At 34.3% G+C, this 25,220-nt stretch overlaps 1 protein-coding gene across 1 annotated transcript; it reads left to right on the forward strand.

The window, feature by feature from the left end:
• The first annotated feature begins 7,456 nt into the window (after positions 1–7,456).
• On the forward strand, positions 7,457–21,371 carry LOC136205785 (uncharacterized). The gene is made up of 13 exons (XM_065996571.1): positions 7,457–7,705; positions 7,797–7,955; positions 8,080–8,331; positions 8,421–8,540; positions 10,114–10,194; positions 11,527–11,622; positions 11,908–12,003; positions 12,418–12,471; positions 12,556–12,759; positions 13,943–14,068; positions 14,424–14,489; positions 15,054–15,353; positions 20,668–21,371. Exons 1-13 carry the CDS (start codon positions 7,643–7,645, stop codon positions 21,127–21,129), a joined length of 2,079 nt encoding a protein of 692 aa, XP_065852643.1. The 5' UTR covers positions 7,457–7,642; the 3' UTR covers positions 21,130–21,371.
• The last annotated feature ends 3,849 nt before the right edge of the window (positions 21,372–25,220 follow it).

Genomic DNA, 25,220 nt, shown 5'->3' on the forward strand with positions numbered 1-25,220 from the left:
ATGGGACGGATAAAAATTTAAGATTTCACTGAAGAAAATTAATTTAATTTTTTAATCTGTGATAAAAAAAACCTTAAAATGACTTAAATAATGGGACGGATAAAAATTTAAGATTTCACTGAAGAAAAAATGTTATTCACAATTTGAGTAATGATGAATAGGATCTATCGGGGGATGAGTATAATTTTTTTGGGATGGGGAAGCAATCGTGATAAGTGTCACATTTGCAGCCTTAAATTAAGGTAAGACAATGGAGAAGGTGACATACTGAACTACAAATTTCTCATGCTGCATTTCCCAAAATCTAACAGTCTTACAGATGGATTTGTTTGTGCATTTGCCAAAATCTAAGAGTCTTACGGATGGATCTAAGTGTCCTAGTAAGAGCATCTCCTAGAGACTCTTAGACCACTCTATAAGAATAATATAAATAATTTATTCTTAGTGATTTAAGAGTTACTAAGATATATCATCTCCAACAATACTTCTTATTTATTATTTTATTATTAAGATTATTATTTATTGTTATATTTACCAATAGCGTGAGGAGAGACACTTCAATAATAAATTATTAATAAAAAATGAAATTATGAGGCACTAAGAGGTGGAGAGAGGCTCTCTATTAATATAGAGGGTGGAAAGGCTTTTAGTAATTTGAGGAGTCACTAAGAGGCTGTTGGAGATGATTTTTAACTCTCGATCCTCAAATTTTAACTTAAGAGCCAATTTAAGAGGCTGTTGGAGATACTTTAAGAGTCTTATAGATGGATCTGTTTGTGGTATTTTTGGGTGTAAAAAGAGCATAGAGGTCCTCGCGAAATCCGCAACTTCAAATACAATTCGAGCTGGGATTGCATTTCATGCCTTTACACGAATCTGAGTCTCTTAGTAAATTAAAGACTTTTAGTTTAACATTGTCAATTTAACTATTGATGGTCTTAAAATAGAAAATTTCAAGATTTAATAATATATTTTATATAATTTTAATTAAGTTTTATAGTTTTGAAGTCATTTATGTGCTATTTGGTTATGAAAGAGAAAAGACTAAAAATGACGATATTAGAAAATCGAAAACATGCCATTAAATACATTTACCTTTTGGAGTTTTTTTTAAAAAAAAAATTTAAAAGTCATTTGTGTATTTGTTTTGTTAAGGTGATAAACTTTAATCCTTTCTAAAAAAATACATTCTTTCATCTATCGATTATAAGAATTAAATTGAATGATCGCCTCTTTTCCATCAATCGAATTAGAAACTCGATCCTTTTTATTAAAAAAATGACCCGGTAGTTGTCTTTATATTAAAAAGATATAACCATCCAATTTCATTCTTTTGTATCTTTTTCATTTGTTTTGAGTGTTAAAAAATTAGAGATAATCTATAGATTCGGTTTGTTGCCGTCTAATTGAGAAAGAATGAAGTTTGTCTTCATTCTTCCTCCTCTCACTCTTTCTGTTCTTCTAGATTTTTTTTTGTTCGTTAAGTTTTTCCTCGTTCGATTTCATATATTTTTCAGATTTCTTAATCAGTTTGATTTGTATCTGTTGTTCATCATCTTTTCATTTGTAATCTTTTCTAGTTTAGTAAAAACGGAAATAGTAGATCTTATCTATAGAATACTAGATCTACGGGATTGCAAGAAAAGAGATTCAGATCCGAAAATTTCGGATGATTTAAATGAAGAAGTTGAGACTACAGTTGCTTTTCTGCGAATTTGGAGTGACGAGTAGTATATATTACATTTGTAATTTGTGTTAGCGGTACCTTTAATAAAAAAATTACTTTTTTATTTATTTGTTGCCTTTGTTGGACCATTTATTAGCAATAGCCTATAATCTTATTATCTGTCTTGAGCCGGGGGTGCCGACCTAGTTGGGATGTCTGGCTCTTGCTTCTGTATCGTCCCAAATTTTATCCTATAATCTTATTATCTAATGTAAAGATATCTCCAATGATACATACATCCATTCCAAAATCATAGGTTATTTCTGTATACAATTTATATATTATGCTTGTTCATGCATTGATATAATGGTGTAATGAAATTGAAATAACATACAGAAATGTAGATGCGTTCTATGCTTACTTTGTTTTTGACAAAGTAAATCTTATTTTGTTTTTCTTCATCATTACACAATATATTTTTTAAAATTGTACTTGGTGAAATTATTATTCTTCCGATTAATGTGAGAAACAAATAACAAAGAACAAAATTTTACATTGTAATTTTATCAAGATCTAATTCGAATGAGAATTCTAAATGAATTGTGGATTCGGTATTACATATTTTCGTATTTTTTAGATAGGTTGTAAAAATACCTCTAACTTTAACAGTTAAGCGCAACTTTACTCTTAACGTCTAAAATAGTGTAATTTTACTCCTAACATCTGAAAAATAATTTATTAAATTGTGTCTTTTCAGTCATCAATCTTGGTATCTTTACTACATACGTACATCATAATATCACTAATCAATAACATATCACAAACATATGTATACACGTGAAAAGAATTATATTGTGTTTTGTACAAGTTAGACAAAAAAACTCAAATATTTTATCGAAGTTAAAAAGATTATTCTATTATGAAAAAAAAGAACCAATTAATATTCAACCGATGTAGAATACATAAACAAAATATATGTTTTAAAATGATGTATGAAATTGATCAAATTTGCTAACAATAGAAGTAAATTTACACCATTTTACATTAATGGCAAAACTGTTCTTAATTGCCAACAATAGATGTATTTTTGCATCTTATTCCTATTTTTTTTACAACTTTAAGACATTTTGCGAGTTTTAAAGATTGCGAAGATTACATTCACAGCTCTATAATGTAGAGGCTAACAACATAGTGCCAAGAGCCAAACGACGCCCCAAAGCTAAGGTCTTGGCAATAATAAGTATCTCTACAGTAGGTATAAGGCCTAATGGTTCGAAGATATAATTACTAAGCATCATCCACAAAAAATGCATATGGTCCCCATCATCCAATTCTGCCTTATCCATCTTTTTCTTAATCATTTGGACATATGTCCCAACTTCTTTGGATGAGATAGCCTTCACTTCGGGAAATGCATCTGTCTTAATACAGCTCTGGATTTCTTCTCCAGGAATGGGCAGCCATGTCAAGGCAACCACGTCATGTAGAGTGATGGACATAGAGCCTAACAAAAGGATCAAAGAATTACAAACCAGCGACCAGTAATTCAAAACACCTTCAAGGACATTCACATAAGGGGTAATTTCGCAGCGGGTCAAGTGAATAAAATCCCTAATACCAATCCTATTCGAAACACCTGCATATCTCGGCTCTAAACGGTCTACAAGGTCATTCCATCCGGAATAACGACGATGGAATATCCGCCCTTTCTTATTTTTAGGGAATTGATAAGTTTCACGATGAAGGGCCAATTCAATATCACTACCCAAGGGATATGGAGGCAATGAGGAATTATTCACAGCAACAAAGCTGAGAGTAAAGACACTATCCTGAAATTAAATTGAAGACACAAGAAATTAAGGCCTATAATTACTATCTTCAAACACATGATCATGAAATTGCAATTAATTGAAACCAGAGTTACCTCCTGCAAGCCGAAAGTTATTCCTAGATGTGAATCAGCGCGAACAGTGTCAGAATACGAACAACTAGTTGTGACAGTCAGATATAAAATTTCAGCAATATATCCCTCATTCAAATAAGGTAATTCATCCCAAATTCCAATGCTAAATTTAGTTTGTCGATTATTTAGCAAAAATAAAACATGATTCCATACATGAAAGAATGTGACACAAGAGAAAAATCAGCAAAAGAAAAAGAAAGTAGAAAGGAAAAGAGATGTGTGTACCCATGATTGAAGGATTGAAAGCTTGATTTTCTGAATAGTTATAAGCTTTGAGAGAAGATAATAGCAGAAACAAAAGAAAGAAGCATAAAAGAGGAAGAAAAACTGTAGTTGACTAAAAAATGAGAGTTTTAAGAGATTTAAAATCTTAAAAATCTTGCAGATTCTGATCTCAATATTTTTATTAGAAAAGAAAATAAATTCTGATATTTAATGAAACTATTCTCTTATGCATAAATTTTATTTTGTTATTCATTTATGTACAAAAGAGGAGGACAATTGTTAGCCCAGATAAATAAATTTGATCTATTTAAATAAAATCATATAGTTAATTTTAGAGTAAAGTCTTAATAGAATAAAAATTATATAAAAGAAAAGAAATACAAAGAATAAAAAAAATAGCTAGGCTTCCCGCATGGCATGTGGAATAGCCACACGACGTGTGACCGAGTCCCTGTCCAAAAAAATATTTAATCCCCACGACGTGCGAATCAATTTTTCAGCACAGGGCATGCACAAAGGCAAGCCGCACACCATGTGGCATAGTCCACACGCCGTGTGGCTTATATTTTCAGCAGACATTGTTTCGGTTCAAGGCGTCCGACTTCTCCAACGCACAATGAATGACAACGAAAACTAACCCATGCAACCTAACACCCTACTCACACTTATGCCTAGTCCTAAACCATCTTTAACCATAAGTTAGTTTGGTGATGTGGCATGGAAGTTATGGAAGTTGAGGAAAGTTAGGAGGAAGTTAATGGAAGTTATGGAGGTTACGAAAGTTAATGAAGTGTCAATCTTTGAACAAAATCTGAGAGAAAAATAAAAGGTACTAGGGTGGCTAATTACCTCAAATACCCTCACAAAATGCTATAAATAAAATTCCAGTTTTTCATTAAAAATGACTCATTCAACACATCAAAATCCCCTCCCAAAGTTCTTAAGTTCCAATGCTTAGTTCTTAGTTCTTAGTCTTGTTCTTCTTAATTCTTAGTTCCAATTCTCTTTTTCTAGCTCTTTTTAGCTTCAATTCAAGCTCTTAGTAGCTCATTTTCAAGTTCTTTCCATTTAATTTATCATTCCTAAGCTTAGAGTCATCAATTCATTAGTTAGAATCACATTCCAAATTATATTTTCTAGTTTTTAGTACAATTTGCCAAGTAATCTTCCAAGCCCATTTCAGTCTGTTTAAATTCCATTTTTGCTTTCGATTCATTCTAAATATTTGTTCATGACTTCCTAAAGTTAAATTTAGCCTTTTTTTTCCCCAATTCCATGTCCAGAAACTCAATTTACAAGCCAATCTTTGCACCTAAAATCTTTTACAATTTCTGTTTCCAACTTTTTTTTATCACAATCTGCCCCGTTTTTCATTTTTACGTTTTCGAGCATCTATATTATGTTTATGTCCCAGATTTTCACATGAACTCATTCTAGACTCCCAGAACTTGATTTTAACTTTTTACTTTACTCGATTCCGTGTTCGTAAGCTCTCATACGTCCCCTCCAAAGTCAAGGTTAAATCTGCCCCATACTTGCCTACTACAATCAGAAATTGGCTAGATCAATTTCATCATTGCCAACCGACCACAGTGCTTGTGGATTTCAAGCCGACATCGAATTCAACGCCTCACCGAGATAGCTATTGTGGCTTCGAATTTATTGTTGAATTTCATTTTTTTTATTATTGTATTTCAATTCATATGTATTGATTTGTTTTTCTCAATTCAGTTGATTTAGCTATATGTTAATACAGAATTAATTCAATTGTAATCAATTTCATTATTTAGTTTGAACACATGTACTCAAATCAACCTTTATATCAATAAATACCCATTTTCCACCAAATTTTGTGTTAATCTCGCACTTTTAGTTCCTTTATTTTACCCGTCTTTAATTTATTTGCATTAGCTTAAATAAAATTAAATTATCTAGCAAAGTTCTTATAACGGCACTAGAGATCTAAAAGAGACTTTTTCAATCATTGCGTCCCTCGCCAATCGCTTCGTTTAGATTTCAAATTTTGGCGCATAAATCCACAAACTTAACCCATTTTAATTGAGAAATAAGTTTTCTGGCACGCTCGCACTCTAACCACATGTGACAAGGTTGAAAAGTAGCATTATTCGTAAAATATCACTAACAGTTTCCTTTTTTTTATTTTCATTTTCTTTAGAATATCTGATAGTCTTTCCGCTATGGATTCCTTTCGTCGACCGTCTACAATTGATCCCATGTGAGAGGTTTCCAATACTGGTTCATTTGTTGGATCCAAAGAATTTGAAGAATTAATAGAGCAAGTTAGAGAAATTTTGATAGATGATGGAGTTCCTATCTACATCCCTAGGGACTTCCGAAAAAATGATTTAAGATCATCACAAGGACCTCAATCTAAGGTCGACACTTATCATTGGTCTAGAATCACCAACGGTTTTGGGGGAAGAGATCCAATATTAGAGATACGATTTCAACGACATCATCTATCGATATGGAGCATATGACTTCATTTTTCCTTGGTCGTATGAGTGCACCATCAAAATTCCCGTGTCCAAAAGAGAGGGCAGATAAGCCTCTTAAGGGACATTTCTCCTTGTATAGCCAATAAGTTTAATATCGAACTCCTTACCCTTTATCATATTCCATATCATCCATTTTACGTCACTTCAATATACGCCCATCCTAAATCCACCAAATACATGGTTTGAGCTTACTGCCTTCTAGTGGGTTTCTACAATAGGAATATACCTGGTAATAAAAGGATATTCCACCACATAACCCATTAAGTGAGGAGAGATTATAACTTATTTGTTTGAAAAAGTTTGTCCAACATAAAAATCATCTTATATCGAGTTTTGAATTCTTGTTTCTTCTTTTTGAGTATCTAATGAATATTTGCTTGATGATTTAATTAGTGATGTTGTTTATGCAACCTGTGCGACTATCAAGACACTATTATTGATAGTTTTTTGTGTTTTGATGTGTGCTACTTATTTCTTTAATGATATCTGCACATTTAATAACGCCAAACATTTTACTTGTGTAAATATTACTTCATTTTATTTATTTACTTTACCATACTTTAATAACATCTCGACTAAAACAACAACTAATCCAAACAAAATGTTAATATATTGTTTCTTAGTCTTTAGATGAAGGTAAAATCAAATTGTTATATCATTATTGATTGCCATTGATTACAACGTTCTTTTAGCTGAAATCGATTTTATTTTTATTTTATATGATTGATTTGCAACTAGAATGAATTTGTTTTTTCAGTCCGATCACCACTGTGGTGTATGAGATTTATAATATCTTCCAATGTTGTTGTATTTCTGTTTTTGAGTTTTTTTTTTTTTTTTTTTTTGGAATTGCTGTGAATTTATGTATTCTAAGTGAAATAAGGTTAGAAAGTGTAGATTGTTGCTAAAATCATAGATACGAGTTTGAATGGAGAAATGAAAGTAGAAATCGGTATTTTATAAATGTTGATTTTGCTTTTGATTTTATGGTATTTAAAATATAATATGCATTTTTCTTTTAAGAAAGTAAAAATATAATATGCACATTTTTAGGAAAAAAACCACAGTTGTGTGTGTAGATGAAATAGTGTCATGGGTCTGGTAAATAAATAAACTCAGCAAAAATTTAGGTTGACGAAGGGAAGGGCCGATCTTACTGGTCTTAGTTGCTTGCTTGCTTGCTTGCTACTGAACCTCTTCTCTCCAGCTGAGATTGAGAAATATGAAATGTTAGAGCAGAGAAAGCAGTCGTGAAAGCACATACCCAACATGAGGAAACGAGATTTGGCTATTCTTATTCTCTCTGCTTTCGCTATCTTCTTCTCTCTTCAGGTATTCATCCTTTCCTTCTCTTACAAAACCCTCAAAATTCATCTATCATCTTTTAATTTCGTAATTCTAATTTAAGCCTCTTTCTTAACAGCATGAAGGTGATTTCTCGTTTCGAGAGGCGTGGTTTCATTTGTCTGATGAATATCCGATCAAATACGAAGCTGATCGTCTCCCCCCGCCTATTGTCGCCGATTTAAATGGCGACGGCAAGAAGGAAGTTCTTGTCGCCACTCATGATGCTAAAATTCAGGTACTCTAGCTCACATTTTTCAACATCTCGCTCTAATTTTGCTCTTAATGCTTGGTTTTGTTTGTTTATTTACTATTTTTTTTTTTTGGGATGATCGGTTCTGAAATTGTGAATTTTTTGTTAGATATTGGAGCCACATTCTTGGCGGGTGGATGAGGGGTTTAGTGAAACAAGAGTGCTGGCGGAGGTGTCACTGTTGCCTGATAAAATTCGTGTTGCATCAGGTCGACGTGCTGTGGCTATGGCCGCAGGTGTTATTGATAGAACTTATAAGCAGGGCCAGCCACTGAAACAAGTGTTGGTGGTGGTTACTTCTGGTTGGTCAGTGATGTGCTTTGATCACAATCTGAAGAAGCTTTGGGAAGCTAATCTGCAGGTTTAATTGCTTCATTTTGCCTTTGGCCTACTTTTATCACAACTTTTAGTTTACAAATGCTCCCTTTTTCCTTTTAAATCTTTTTTCAGGATGATTTTCCGCATAATGCTCATCACAGGGAGATATCGATCTCAATAAGTAATTACACCCTGAAGCATGGAGATTCAGGATTGGTCATTGTCGGTGGGAGGATGGAAATGCAACCACATGTATGTTTCCTGTAGTTTTGGTTATTTGTGTTGGATATTAACCTGTTGCTGTTTACTTAATTTTTTGTGTAGTTTATGTAGAATTGTTTTCTGTTGAAGTAACATGGATTTCCATTTGAAGCATTGAACTTCTATGGCATGAACTTGCTGTAGTCTGCTTCTGGATTCCTCCTTATATTTTTCTATGCTCTCATTTTTTAGCTTGTTTCCCGTACCACTTTTGAATATTAGGGATTATACTTTGAAGTATTAAAGAAATAGGGGCTGCAAGTGTAATGCTCAAGCAGCATTTATGTAGCTTTTTAATCTTTAGAAGTTCGTATCATGTTTGGAGTTACTCTTGCTCTGCCTTTTTTTTCCATGTTCATCTGTTTGTCACTACTACAGTTATCTCATCTTATTGTTTTTTGCCATGTGGAGTTACTTGAAAATGTAATGGTAAAGAGAAAAATTCTTCAAATGGAATTAAGAGAGAAGCAAAGAATTGACAATGATGTTTGTCTATTTTATTGTTTGGTAATAAACTGAGAGGAAAATCGGGTTGAACAATTATTGAACCAGTAATGATTTATGGAAGTGAATGTTGAGTAGTAGGAATGCAGTATCAAAAAAATAAGTGTCACACAAATGAGAATGTTGAAATGAAAAGGTGGGCACACGGGTTAAATAAGAGAAGGATGTTGGAGATGGTTTGTACATGTTTAACTTGAGATTACAGATGCTCCCATGTGTAGACTTAAGAGAATAGAACCAGAAATAACTTAGAAGAATAGAGGAATCCCGAGATTTACTTGGATAAGTTTATTGAAAATGACTTTCGATTATCAGATAGCAGAGGATCTTATAAGGAACATTTCTGAGTGGAAAAAGAATCTATATGACCAACTCCTACTAATTGGGACTAAGGCTTGGTTGTTATTTCAATGTTTAACTAGAAGGTAAGGTTATTATAAAAAAAACTAGAAGGTAAGGAAGTCAACTTAATTTTAGTTGTTTACATATTTTAAATAGAATTTTATATATTGCTATAGGAAGGATATATCAGCTAATTGAAGTTTCAGTTGAATAATGTCTCATATTTCCCTTGATTTCTTCACTAATTGAAGGAAGTTGGTAAGGGCCTTGCAGGAAGCTTGAGAAGTGTTATCTTATTGCCCAAACCCCAAACAACGGAAAGGAAATTAGATTTCATTATATATTCTTTAGTTTGTAAACTGCTAATCAGAACTTATTGTTTCCTTATAGTTTGTGGGTTTCAAACTCAATGTTTCCATTTGATGGAGGTTGAACATATTTTTTATGCAATCCCAATTGATTTCTTCATTTCTTTTAAGGGTGTGTTGAGTGGAAGGTTTCAAATTCAAATCTTTGTATCTATCAATATGGTGGGTTTCATGACTTTTGTGGTGAGAATTATGAAAGAGAGAGAGAGCCACAACTAGTTTTACAACCAATCATTATCTGATCCATTTGGCCTTCTTCTAATGAACCAAGCATTAGCCTTCTTGTTAGTTTTTTTTGACTCATTTTTCTTAGAGATGCTAGAATTCTTAATCATATTGTTACCATTCAGATATACTTGGATCCTTTTGAAGAAATTGGGGTAGCGGAGAAGAATGCTGAAATGCACAGACGAAGTGCTAATGAGAAGGAGGTATGAATAGCATATATGTAACCCACTTTTTCTTGACATTCATTAGTATGCTACTATGCTGAGAAGTTTATGAGATTGATATGCATTTGTAACTATCAATAATTAAGGTGCTAATATTTGATGACACATTTATTAAGATTCTGAAAGTAAGGCATACTTATCCAGTCTCAACTAGCATGAAGACAACTCAACGAAAGCCATAAACCTCCATATAGATGGGTCATGTTTAGTTGAAAATAATGAGAACTTGACTGATGGCATTCTCATGGGTGATATCAATCCTGCCTGGTGACATGTTTATCATTGTTGAGCTTTATCAAATACAAAACTTTGCATAAAATGATTTCTCGCTCTTTTCTGTGACAAAATGCATTTAGGCATATGGAATATTTTTTGAATCAAAATATTAAAAAAAAGGCATATGGAATATTTAATTACCCCAGTAAATGAATAATGTCTATATAACTTTTATTAATGAAACTATTGGTGTATCATAGTGATCAATGATGCATTCAATTTTGTAGTATACATTTTTAGACTCAAATAACCTTGAGTTATGAAGAAAGAAACAACCAATCCTAATCCCAACTAGTTAGGGTCAGCTATGTGGATTTCAATTTTCCAAGCAATCCTGTTAGAAATTAGTTCTTTGAGAGATCTAACTAAGTTTGATTAGATAATGAAGACATATTGAACATAATTCTAATTTGTGATAGCTGAAGTAAGTTCTAAACTGTTGTTTCTGGCATAAAATGCATCATTAACAAAGTTACTCTTTTCCTTTTTAAACATTAACATATTGATAATGGCTATTGTGAATGAATTATTTTTACCATGGACATGGGACGTAAAAGGAAAAGAAAGTATAAAAGGGTCAAAGTTTATCTGCGTAGGTGGGTTACGTGGTATCACTTGTTAGTAACATAATGAAAATGGTGTTTTGCCAATTCTTTTGCATTATTGAGAGGACGTTTTCAAGTTTGAACGCATGATCTCCAACTCACAGTTAAGTAACTTCACATTTCAGGAAGTTTGTGCTCACATTTCTTGAAAATTCCTTTGTGAATTGTCTTTGCATCAAACTCTCAACAATCACTGTTTTAGATATAACGGCAGATGGTTGTATACCCAGACTTGAAGTTTAAAGAGATGTGCTCCACTTTATTGTCTGTTGTTATGTTTTTATATTCCTTTTCATTTCAATATTTTCAGTGTTTGTTCTTTGTATTTGCACATCGTAGTTGATGATCTATATGTAGTCCATCTTCCCTCCCCTTGGGAGTAAACATCTTCTTCAGCTTTGGCATAATGTTTCTTTTTTATTTCTTGAAGCCTTCAGAAAATTCTGGATCTTTAAATCTACGACATTTTGCCTTTTATGCATTTTCTGGACGAGATGGAACCCTTCGATGGAGTCGAAAGAATGAGGTAACCTACATATTAACCATTCATAATTGCTCTGTAGTTATTTTTAGCTTTCATTTCCAAGAGGGTACCATGAAGTAGTAGTTTTATTGTTCTACATTTTGGAATTTCCATTCCCACTTCCAAAAGATGTGCGGTTCATGCCTCATTGCTGTTCCTTCTAGAAAGAAATATGTATTTTCAACTAACCATCTAAATTACCGGCAAGCTCACCAGAAATTTTAAGTAAAGGCTCATGCTAGCATCTTCTATTTTTCAGATAACTAACACCATTCCTTTTGTGGTTAGAATATTGAACCACACTCTTCAGATGCAACGCAGCTAATTCCACAACATAACTACAAGCTTGATGTGCATGCTCTGAATACTCGTCATCCTGGAGAGGTAGACCTTTTGACAACTTAGTACTCGTGTCTTGTATAAATAATAATTCCTTGTTGAGAATAACATCTAAATATATTTGTTTCTATAATGCTTTAAGATATTTATAAATCAGTTCTACTTCAGGATATGAGGTTTAGAATTTTTTGTCAGCCATTGGATTAACAAATTTAAGTCGATAATCAACTGAATATGCTCCTACACAAATTCCGAAGCATAGATGAAGACTAGACCTAAATGAGTCGCTCCAGAAACAGAAAGTTCTATGTGATCTTATTTCACTTTGTTTAATGCCTTTTAAAATTTATTTTTCCTACTTCCTACCTTACTCTGCTTTACTCTTAATGCAACTGTCAATGCCCTCTATAGTGGCAATCTTTATTAAGGGTAAGCATCTTGAGCAATATTCGAACTTAGTTTGAATGCAGGGAATTTAGGGAATCCATCTTGGGAGTTATGCCACATCATTGGGTGAGTATTTGTTTTCATGCTTTATTTATTGGTGATATGCTTTGTGTGGTGATAAATTTCTCATAGCACTTATAATTATATTAGGATAGGAGAGAAGATACTCAACTAAAGTTGTCACACTTCAAACGTCACAAAAGGAAAGCTTTGAAAAAAGTTGCTGGAAAGACTATAACCTACCCTTTCCACAAGCCTGAGGAAAATCATCCTCCTGGGAAGGACACGACAAAAAAAATTTCAAACATCATTGGCAAAGCTGCAAATTATGCTGGTTCGGCAAAATCTAAAAAGGTAAGTGTTGCTGCTGTTCATATCATTTTTCAGTCAGCTGAGTTAAACATAGTTGAGATCTTTAAATGAATTAATTGAAAGATTTATGCATTCTCTACTGCGTGAGTTCTGTTTAATTGAAACCTGTGCTTTAAAATTGTTTATCACTGTTGATAACATGGAGAATTCAAATAATGTTGCTAATTTGACCTCCCTCCTGCTTTATGTTTAGTAGTTGCTTTCCAAAATCAAATCATGTGATTACCATTGACAGACTGCTGCAAATTGATATGTGAAATTTTGTGGTGATATGAGTTTACTGGGAATTGAGGAAAATATGGTAGTGGATAGGACGGAGTGGAGGGAGCGAATTTGTGTCGCTGACACGACTTGATTTCACGGTTTTATATGATGGTTCATGTTAGCCGACCCCGAATCATTTCGGGACTAAGGCTTTGTTGTTGTTTGTTGTTTTATGATATAAAGTTAGATGAGTGAATGATGATGAACATAATGGTGTTCTAGGTTTTTGTAATTCAGTGGTTGACTTATTGCAGTTTTGTGTGCCTTCATACTTGTGCCTGTTGTGCACTTTCATGCATGGAATTGTCTGTGGATTTGATTATTTATTAATCAAAGTAATCTTTTATCAGTTTCGACCATTTGGGTCTTCATTGGTAGATTGCATGAATGTGTTCCGTTCAGATCTTTTTTCCTAGTCTATTCATCAATTTTTTGTATGTTTGATGTATGTGGCTTTTGTAGTCTTGCATACTGCCACCATTATTTAGAGTGGGACATTTTGGAAGGACCTATGAAATGTAACTTTTTCATTGGATTGCATTACGCTGCCCAGGTCTGTAAATTGAATAAACTTCTCACCTTTTCCAGAAATCTTAGAAATACATCTTAACTATCAAACTTTACAATTGTAGGAATCTACCAATTGCTTCTAATCTAAAGCTGATTAGATGTGCACCTATTTTATCTGTACTATATGTGAGGGAGGGGGGGGGGGGGGGGGGGGGGGGGGGAAGAGGAACTAGACTTATTTAAACAATATTACGTAATGGATTTTATTTTCTGTTCCTTTCATGCTGTGGCATTTCACACCTAAGAGTATCAATCACCAAAATTGTCTCTGGGAATTTATGCTACATATATCTTGATACTTCTCATGACCTATTATGCATATTTGATGCAGCCATTGCCTTATGTTCCAACCATAACAAACTACACCCAGCTTTGGTGGGTTCCTAATGTTGTTGTGGCCCATCAAAAAGAAGGGATAGAAGCTGTCCATTTGGCATCTGGACGAACTCTATGCAAGGTAAAAATATTATGCCTGTACCAAGTTGACTTTATTCTATAGCTTGTGAACTCTTAGTTGCCAGGATTCTGTCTGGATCCTCTTCTTCCAAAAAAAAGTGCTACTGCTCAGTGAAGTTCGGTTTTAAGATTTGGAAAAATCCCATAAACAGATGTCCTCATGATGCTTTCACTGCTAGAATTTCCAGATCTTTTATTTAATATGTTCGAACTGTGATTTGTATTGAACTATTTCTTTGTGCATAGCAGCATAGACACATGTAAATCCGTTGCATTATTCAATATGGTTACTGATACCAATGCATATTCTTATATTTTTTCTAACTATATTAGCTGAAACTCATTCATTTCATCAGCTTCATCTTCAAGAAGGTGGTCTTCATGCTGATATCAATGGTGATGGCGTCTTAGATCATGTCCAGGTGCTTTTTCTTCTCCAATTTTTTGTTCATCTAAAATCTACTACTGGGAACTATATAATCTGTAGTTTATACTGTTATCATACTAGTAGGTTATATTGTTATTGTAAACTGTGTCATACTCTTAGAAGATTCGATATAGTGATGTACTTTGTTGCAATCATATCATACGCGTCATGTCCACATTACTGCTTTATGGCATGACTGGATGTGATTTTACCCAGAATGATAATTGTAACAAGCCTTAGAACATTATGTTGGCAAGTTTCATACTCTTAAAATTTGATATCTGAATGAGTATATGTTCTGGTTTGAATTTTTTTTTTTTTTTTTTTATATTTTTTCCATTTACTTCACAATGCTGTTTGAAGGAGAGATTTGTTTTTTTAAAATGGCTGCTACAGCGGGTGAAATCATGTTCATATGATTTATTAACATTATTATGCATTTTTTTTCCATCTTTCTAAAAAATGGTTGAAATGGATAAATGAACTACTAGGAAAACCTGGCTAGATATGCTTATAAGAGGGTGTTGAACTGACTTATATCATTATTCCTTCTCTTCAGGCTGTTGGGGGAAATGGAGCTGAGCGTACTGTTGTAAGTGGATCAATGGAAGTGCTGCGGCCATGTTGGGCTGTCGCAACCTCTGGTGTACCAGTACGAGAACAACTATTCAATGCTTCCATATGTCATCATTCCCCATTCAACTTGTTTCAGCATGGAGAGTTCGCCAGGCATTTCGGCCGAACTACTGATTTATCTTCTCTAGAGGTAGCTACACCTATTCTGATCCCAAGGAGTGATGGTCATAGGCATCGGAAAGGAAGCCACGGGGATGTTGTCTTCTTAACCAATCGTGGAGAGGTATGTAATGCATTGAACCTTGCTACGCCATAATGTAATAATCAAGAAAATATCGACTTGCTTCTGTCTCCAGTTATAGTTAATTTGGAACAAGTTATAGGCTATAGCATAGAATATTAGTGTCAGACTCTTTCTAGAAGCAAAGTGGTGAAGCCTACATGTGAGGCTCTCACAAATTTTGTTTCTAGTGGGAGCATGCTCTCTATAAAATTCGCAATTTTTCTTGTTACGGTATTTGAAGAAAGGTGGGTAAATTGCACCGTTTGTCACTGAAGTTTGGGGTCAGTTTTAAAAAAGTCGCTGAAATTCATTTTGTTTCAATAAAGTCATTAAACTTGCATTTTTATTTCAATAAAGTTATTCCAACCAGACAAAAAAAGACACTTGAATAGTGACGTGACAACCACATTGGAAGAACTTGATTTTACGTTTAACATGACAACCATGTGGCAACTGCATGTATTCCATGTGACAGCAAAAAAAACATATTTTGGCTACACGAGACAGTTTCAAGTAGTTGAATCAAGCAAATAAAAAATATTGTTTTCAGCTTTTTTGCTGTATTGTGGCTGCTATGTCATAGGTAAGAGTTGATCATTTCCAACGTGACTGTCGTGTCACTATTCCAGTGATCTTTTCTATCTGAAATGGCGGTAATGTATTTTTTGCAATAAAATGGAAGTTCAATAATTTCATTGAAACAACATGAAGTCCATTGACCTTTTTGAAACAAGTTCCAAACTTCATGTTACGTACTGAAATCTGATGTAAGAATTTAGAATAGTAGGAAGAGAAGAAAGAAGAAGAGATAAGGGAGAAGAATTTAGGAAGAAAAGAAATACTTCATTAATTAATTGATGCCCAATATCTACAGCAGTTCCTCCTAAACAGGAGAAGAAGGCAGTTACAAGTACAGCTGTAACATCCCACTAACTTGTTATAACATCCCACTAACTTGCTAATACTAAATACAACCCACGAAATAACAGAATAGAATATAGGAAACACAATAATGAAATAATAAAAATAGAATTGCAATAGGAAATTCCACAATCAGTCCTTAGCTTTTCCTCTTCGCTGATATGTGACAATACCCCCTCATTTACTGCATTCTTATCCCCAAGAATGGTAGAATTGAGGAAACTGAGCAGCCACGGTATCTTCGGACTCCCAAGTGGCATCGATAGAAGGCATTCCAACCCATTGTATCAACATTTGAGGCACAGCCTGCCCTGCAATTATAGCATTCCTAGTATTTACTACCTTAGCAGGTTGAATCACATATTCTCCCCCAGAAACCGGAGGTAGAGTAGTAATTGGTGAGGTAGTGGTAGCAGGCTTCTTCTTCAAAAGTGACACATGGAAAACATTATGGATTCTACAATTAGGAGGTAATTACAACTGATAAGCAACCTTCCCAATACGATTTAGCACCTTAAAAGGCCCATAATACCTAGCAGATAACTTCATAGATTTCCTGATTGCCAGAGTGACCTGCCTGTAAGGTTGCAATGTCAAAAACACCCGATCGCCCACCGCAAACTCTCTGTCAGTCCGTTTCTGATCTGCATACTGTTTCATTCGATTCTGGGCGGAAGTTAAACATTCCTTAAGGAAGGAATTCATCTTTTCACGCTCTTGTAACATATGGCAAGATGGGAAGTTGAGGAGGAACTCCATAGAGAGCTTGGAAATGTGACATCTTAATAGCACTGTGATAAGTACGATTATACCAATATTTAGCGAGACTAAGCCATTTAGACCACTGTTTAGGCATTAGAAAACACATGCTTCTCAAGTAGTTTTCCAAGCATTGGTTTAATCTTTCCGATTGACCATCGGTTTGAGGGTGATAAGCACTACTAAATAACAATTGCGTGCCTAATGACTTCAACAACTCTGTCCCGAAAACCCCAGTGAAAATCCTGTCCCTGTCAGACACAATGGATCTAGGCATACCGTGAAGTTTAAAAATGTTATCCAAGAAGACTTGAGCTACTGTGGCCGCATTAAATGGATGAGTTAAACCAATAAAATGGCCACCTTTGGAGAACCTATCCACTAGCAATATGGTATCATACCCACAAGCCTTGGGAAGCTTCTCAATGAAGTCCATTGCGATGTCCTTCCATGCTTCATTAGGAATAGGCAAAGGGTTGAAGAAGGCCAGGGTAGGCTGAGTGGTCTGCCTTGCACCTTTGACATGTGTCACACTTGGAAACCCAACTTGTCACTGTTTGAGAGAGCTTAGGCCAGTAGAAATGTTGTTGTAGCCTTGATAAGGTGCCCTTAATACCTGAGTGACCTCCCATAGGGGGATTATGACAAGCTGCTATTATCTTTTCTCTCAGGTTAGTACTAGATCCCACATATAGTCTAGAATGATACCTCAAGAGTCCATTAGAGTATGAATAAGGAGAATGTACCGAAGGTTGGACCAGTAACTGAGTAATCCATGTAGAAGCTATCTCATCCTTGTCATAGGAGAATTGAATTTCTTCCATCCAGCTAGAATCCCCATAGACAATGCCTGTATGCAGCAACTTCCTGACCCTCCTGTTGTCTAGATAGGGCATCAGCAGCCCTGTTTTCACTTCCCTTTTTGTATTGAATTATATAATCTAGACCCAGAAGCTTTGATCTGCCCTTGTGTTGCAAGTAAGTATGTAATTTCTGTTCCAGGAGATGCTTGATAGTCTCATGGTCAGTCTTAATGATGAATGTGGTATTCTCAAGGTAATGTCTCCATTGTGTACAAGCTTGCAAGATGGCCAACAATTCCCTCTCATAGGTAGAGAGTTTTTGATTCCTTGGGCTAAGAGCCTTAGATAGGTAGAAAATTGGTCGTCCCTGTGGCATCAACACTGTTCCAATGCCCGTACCACTAGCATCACACTCGATTGTAGAAGGCTGGTCAAAATCAGGGGTAGCTAAAACTGGAGCTTGAGTCATGATGACTTCAAGCTTTTCAAAAGCTTCTTGGGCCTCTGCTGTCCAATGGGAATGGTCTTTCTTTTAGAGCTCAGTCAGTGGCTTACTGAGTACGCCATACCCTTGGATAAATCATCTGTAATAGCCTGTTAAACCCAGGAATCCTCTTAAACCCTTCAAGTTGGTAGGAATGGGCCAATGTTGCATTGCTGCTACTTTTTCTAGATCAGTAGATACACCTGCAGCAGAGATTATATGGCCTAGGTAGGCGACATGGGGCACCCCAAATCGACATTTGGATGCCTTAGCAAAGAGCTGGTTATTTGATAGCAATTTGAATACTAACTCTAAGTGCACCAAATGGTTTTTCTCTGTAGGACTATAAATAAGGATGTCGTCAAAGAAGACCGACACAAATTTTCTCAAATAAGGCCCAAAGATTGTGTTCATTAAGGATTGAAAGGTAGCGGGAGCATTAGTGAGCCCAAATGGCATTACAAGGAATTCATAATGTCCTATATGGGTTCTGAAGGCTGTTTTAGGAATGTCCTCGAGCTTCATTCTAATTTGGTGATAACCGGCTAAGAGATCGATTTTAGAAAAGATTTTGGCTCCCCTCAACTCATCAATAAGTTCCTTAATGACTGGAATAGGAAACTTATTTTTTACTGTAGCTTTATTTAATTCTCGATAATCCACACAAAACCACCACGTTCCTTCTTTTTTCTTAACAAGAAGCACAGGGGAGGCATAGGGACTTGAGCTAGGTTGAATTACCCCACTGCTTAACATTTCAGCCACCAACCTCTCAATCTCATTTTTTTGGTGGTGTGAATACCTATAGGGTCTAACATTAATGGGGTCAGTGGCATTTTTGAGAGGAATGGCATGGTCATGTGACCGTGAGGGGGGTAGGGTAGTTGGTTGTGAGAACCTGGTGTGATATTTGTTGATTAAAGGTTGTAAGAGAGGTGGCACTTTAGGAATGTAAGGTTGTTCAGGTGGTGGTTCAGAATGTTCAGTAACAGTCATCAAGAATAATTTAAGAGGTAACCCCTTTCCACCCCTTGGTTACTAACTGGTTGACACTTTTAAGAGACATTGGTTTAAACTTAGGTGCTTCAGTCATGCCCTGTAACTCTATAGGTTTACTATCTTTGTGAATGATGAGTCTATTAAATTCAAAATCTAATGTGACTGGTGTGTGACTTCTCATCCAGTCAGAACCGAGTATGAGATCATAATCTCCTAACTCTAAAACTCTCACAGGGAAATGAAATTTAGAATTATTCATACTCCAATAAAAATCATCACATTTTGAATTTACCAGAAGTTGTCTTCCATCTGCCACTGTCATTGCTGCAGGCTTAACTGTGAGGAGTGATAATTTGGCCTCCATAGCTACCTTTTGATCCACGAAGCTATGTGTGCTTCCACTGTCTATTAGGATCATAATGACTCGTCTTCCCAATGCTCCCTTCACCCTTAAGGTATTTTGATTTACACCGCCATCAAGTGCATTGACGGACAAGGATATGGGTTCAGTACCTTCTTCTGTCAATTCCTCAACATAATTGGCCTCTTATGTCTCTACTATTTCTTCCTCCTTATCTTACTCATCCAAATTCAGGGCATGAAGCTTTTTGGTAGTACACTGGTGTCCAGGGAAGTACCTCTTTCCACACTTCCAACAAAGACCATGTGTTCTCTTGTAGGTACGGGCTGGTAAAGGAGGTTTTGGATCAGGTGGTTTTGGAATTGATGTGTTTGAGGCATTCTGAGTAAGGTTATGTGGTTTGAAGGTAGATAATGGTGTAGGGTTCCATGTTTTGGTTGGAATGGTTGGTCTGAAGGTGTGTTTGGGTTTAGCAGCCTCAATCATCTCCTTAATATGGCTCTCCTGCAGTTTAGCCTTTTTGATAGCTGTATAAATGTCTGTAGGTTCAAAAGACCTTACCACAGATCTTAACTCAGGCTTCGGATATGTAAAATGATTCTGTGATGGCAGGGTGCAGTCGCTCCATTTTGAGTTTTAATGCTTCGAATTGATCCTGGTACTCAGCCACTGTGGTAGACTGCTTGAGGTAGGTTAGCTGTTCCACCACATCTATGGTATCAGTATCCTGGAACCTCTTCACAACTTCCTTGTAGATAAATATATAAAAGTTGAGCATTTTGCCTCTAAAGAAACAACCTGGCATTCAACATTGTCATCTCCCATGAAGGGATTTTTGTTCTATATAGTAACAGCCGTTATTGTTTTTGTTAGTAACTAAATATCGAAGATGAGATAGCATTACTTTAACTTCAATTATTTTAATGCACGGATTGAAGCTTTTTTGTTTATGAAAATAACAAATAGGTTGGTGTTTTGGGGTTGCAGGTGACTTCATACTCCCCTGGTTTGCAGGGTCATGATGCTTTATGGCAATGGCAGCTGTTAACAGATGCTACATGGTCAAATCTTGGTGGTCCATCAGGATTGATGGAAGGTGGGGTAGTAGTCCCAACACTGAAGGCAATATCATTGCGGGTGCATGAGAATCAGCAAATGATACTTGCAGCAGGAGATCAAGCGGCAGTAGTGATATCACCAGGAGGAAGCATACAGACATCGATTGATCTTCCAGCGCCACCAACACATGCCATAATATGTGAAGATTTCTCAAATGATGGACTTACAGACCTCATCATTGTGACATCAAACGGTGTGTATGGGTATGTACAAACTAGAACACCAGGAGCTCTCTTCTTCAGCACTCTCGTTGGTTGTCTCTTGATTGTTATGGGTGTCATCTTTGTCACCCAACACTTGAACTCTATCAGGGGAAAGCCTCGTAGATAATCATAATCCTGTAAAATTTATATTACTTTGTGCTTATCTTACTTGAGATAAAAAGTAATTTTTGGACTAGCTTATAATGTTAAATTCCTTATTAGTTTAGTTGGACTTGCTGCCTAGTTGCTACTTCTTTCCATTTTGACAGGGAAAGGAATTTAAACCGATAGCATGAAAGTATTTCTTTACAAAATTAACTTTATCTTATGTACAATTTTTAATCTTCTGTATACAATATGCATTTCCTATATTGCTTTATTAGTATAGATAAAGAAATAGTCTCCATGGATATTATTTATGGAGCATTTTGATAAAGCAAATGTGCAATGCAATAAATAATTATTTGGGTAATAAAGGGTCTTCCTCAGGATGAACTTGGATTTTACTGAACACCAAGATTTATGAGTAAATGTAGGATAATCCTGCCTAAGTAGTTTAGTAATGTTGTTCCCGTTTTGATCAGAGTATACATATTTTTATCCTTTGTTGTGGGCCTCTTGATATTACATGTTACAAACAAATGAAGAGTTTCAATTCAACAATATCACCGAGGCCGAAGAAGTTTTTGGTAATTGTTGGTAGAGATGCAACATTCCTAAAATACCATAATAAAAAATATTAAAAAATGTTAAACATAATGTTCACCTAAATACCTGATAAATCCGAATATAACCCATGAGGCAAAAATGTAAAAAGACAGAAATGAGTAGTCGTCAGCATTATAACCATCCACGTGTAATGAAGCAAGGACTCGCCAAAGAAGGATCCGCCATCCCAACTCATATGAGTTAGGATCTGTCATCGTATCCTTGGACCGTTGTAAGAATACCAAAAGGTTTAACTGAGCAAAATGTCCTTGATGCTGGAATAGTTACATAGAAAGCATTGAAGGCATGACTGTTCAACTATAAAAAGGGCGGTCCGGTGCACTACACGTCCCCGTTAAGCGAGGGTTCGAAAAGGAGTCCCACCAGAAGGGTGTGCTGGGAGCAAGCCTTCCCCTGTCAATTTATTTGGCAAGAAGCCGCTCCTAAGACTCGAACCTGTGACCTCTCGGTCACACGACAACAACATTTACTGTTCAACTATACATCCATTAAATTCCAAAAAGTTACAAATAATCAGTATAAATACTCAAATTCTATGGAACGTAAGATACACGAACTAGATTCCAAACACTCTATTATGATAACAATTAACATTCTTCAACCTTATTCGATTTCAAATATAGTGACCCAACGCAATTAAAATAAATAAATTCAAAAAGCTAAACAAAAACACTGAAAAAATAGAAGAAACCACACTTTTTATCCATCACAAAGGTATCTGGAATGGAAAAAAAAATCATCAACTATAACATCATTAGAATTTTGATTTCAAAGAAAAACACATTCAAAAACTTCGCAGAAAATCAAAGATAATCTGCAAATCGATCAAATAAAAAAAGAAATAAAAGTCTGATTCCAACTACAAGAACAAAAACAACGAATGTCAATCAACAATGAAATGATAGTTCGATTTTATATCCACCTAAAAATAAAATAATATATTAATAGAGTGCCTCTCTATATCGCACATGTCCAATAATGTCATGTCCATGTCCGTATCTAAAAATTTATTCTATACCATAAAATTAGATTATTACAATATATTACAAGTATAACCAAATTATTATTATTATTATTATTATTATAATTATTACATTTTTGTTATCTTTCAAATTATTAGACATGGTTAACTTCTCAAAAATATCATTACCTACTCTTTTTATCATTAAAATATGAATATTTTGTGTGTGTAAATTTTTAATCATTCACTATCTTTTCTTTACTTAATTAATAAAAATAGTAGTAACCACAAATAATAACTATTTGATATGAAATGCATATGTGTGTTAAATATATATTTCATTTTCTATTACTTTAATTTTTGATAGACGATTTTGTTAATATTTCTTAACTATCAATATACATTTATTATTTTAATAATTGTGATTTGAAATAAAAACTAAATTTTTAAGTTTAAAGGCCATTTCTGTGGAATTCTTCTTAAAAGCATTTTATTCCTAATGAAAAAATACATTTAACAAATAATATGGAACTTTAGGTGTCAATAATGAGGTTATCTTAGAGCTAGGTGTCATTTTGCATGTTATTTTATTCGCACATGGAAGTTAGGTGTCATTTTGCATGCATGTTGGTCATGTGTCATGGTTTATGGGTTCTTAAAGTAAAAAGTTTCATGAATTTTGTAAGCTTATTAGCCATCTGAACTTTCGTAGTGTTCTGATAGTGTTCTCAACTTGTATAAAATATTCAATTAGCCTCCTGAACTTGTGTAAATATAATCAATTGATTAATCGGTTGCAAAAAAAATAAGTGGAAATGTATTCCATATATCTTAAAATGTTACTATATAATTCAAAAATAGATTAAAAATGAAGTTATTATAAATGAAGTTATTACTTGCTCAACTATAAAACTTGTATTCTCTAATATTAGAACCGCATACTCCGATTTTAGTCGTTTTATTTTTTTAAGACTCGTGCAATACATCTTCCCATTTAACTTACTTTTTTTTTTTTTTTTTTTTTGCATCTGAGTGATCAATTGATTACATTTTGTGCAAGTTCAGGGGCTAACTGAATATTTTATGTAAATTGAAGGACCTATCAGAACACTTTAAAAGTTTAGAGGGGCAATCAAATTTTTTGAATAAGTTTAGGAATCAAATGATGTATTAAGTCAAAGTAAAATAATAATAATAATAATTAATAATAAGATACATACTAATGCTTGCAAAGATAATAAATCATGCAAGAATACCAATGGAAGATCAAAAGAAAAAGGGTAAATTTCAAAAAAAACCCCTGTGGTTTCATTTATTGATAAAAAAGGATCTGTGCTTTTTCTTTTGTCAAAATGGAGATTGTGTTTAAGACCGTTAACCAAAACGCGAAAAAATAGCTAACCCCGTCAACTGAGCTGACGTGGCAGAGGGTATTTTTGTCCAATTTCTTTTCCTTTCATATAAAAGGCATCCCTTTCCATCAATAATCGATCACCAATTTAATTTAGGGTTTTTCCCAATTTAGGATTTAACTTCTAGGGTTTCTCAATCTATGAAGAAATTGGGGAAAAACCCTAAATTGAATTGGTGATCGATTATTGATGGAAAGAGAGACATTTTATATGAAAGAAAAAAAAACTGGACAAAAATACCCTCTGCTACGTCAGCTCAGTTGACGGGGTTAGCTGTTTTTTCGCGTTTTGGTTAACGATCTTAAGCACAATCCCCATTTTGACAAAAGAAAAAGCACAGATCCTTTTTTGTCAATAAGTGAAACCACAAGGGTTTTTTTTGGAATTTACCCAAAGAAAAATCATGCCAAAGAGATTTTCTGAAATTCAAAATTAAGAATGGGAAAGTATGAAATTTATACATGTTCACATCTTTATGTTTTAGCTGGTCCAACATCGAAAATAAAATGCAAAAACCTTTGGAAAAACCAATTCTATTTCTTCAAGAAGTAAACCAGGAAGTGATCAAGTTCAAACTACTTCCTCAATAATACTCAAAGAGGGAGGAAGGTGCAAAGAGAGAAATGTTTTGTTGAGATTCAAATAAATTAAGAAATATTTGAAGATAAATTGGTATCAAGGGACTTGTGGTAGTGTCTCGAGTCTGTCTGATGATATTGTCGGTTTGAAGTGGCTATTTCGGTATAGAGTTACTAATCATAATAGTCCGGTAAGAATATTTAATTTTAAATGTTGTCTATATATAATATTTGGAGCAGTTTTGGGTTAAATTATTTTCTCTTAAATAGAGTTATAGTTAGACCGTTACATATTGAAATATACAATCATTTGGAAGTTTCAATCACAAAAAGAATTAATGCTAGTTAATTGATTACTTTAAATTCTATTAATATATAATTTTAAGCAACCTTTATTGTTAGATTTAAAATAAATTATAAATTAGAAGGATTAATATCGATATTTGTTAATTAGAGTTCTGTATATATTTGATTGAATATAAAAGTTAGATTGAATATAAAAATTAGTACACTAATTTGAATACAAAAACTTAATACC

Source organism: Euphorbia lathyris, chromosome 1 (genome assembly GCF_963576675.1).
Source record: "Euphorbia lathyris chromosome 1, ddEupLath1.1, whole genome shotgun sequence".
Taxonomy (NCBI): domain Eukaryota; kingdom Viridiplantae; phylum Streptophyta; class Magnoliopsida; order Malpighiales; family Euphorbiaceae; genus Euphorbia; species Euphorbia lathyris.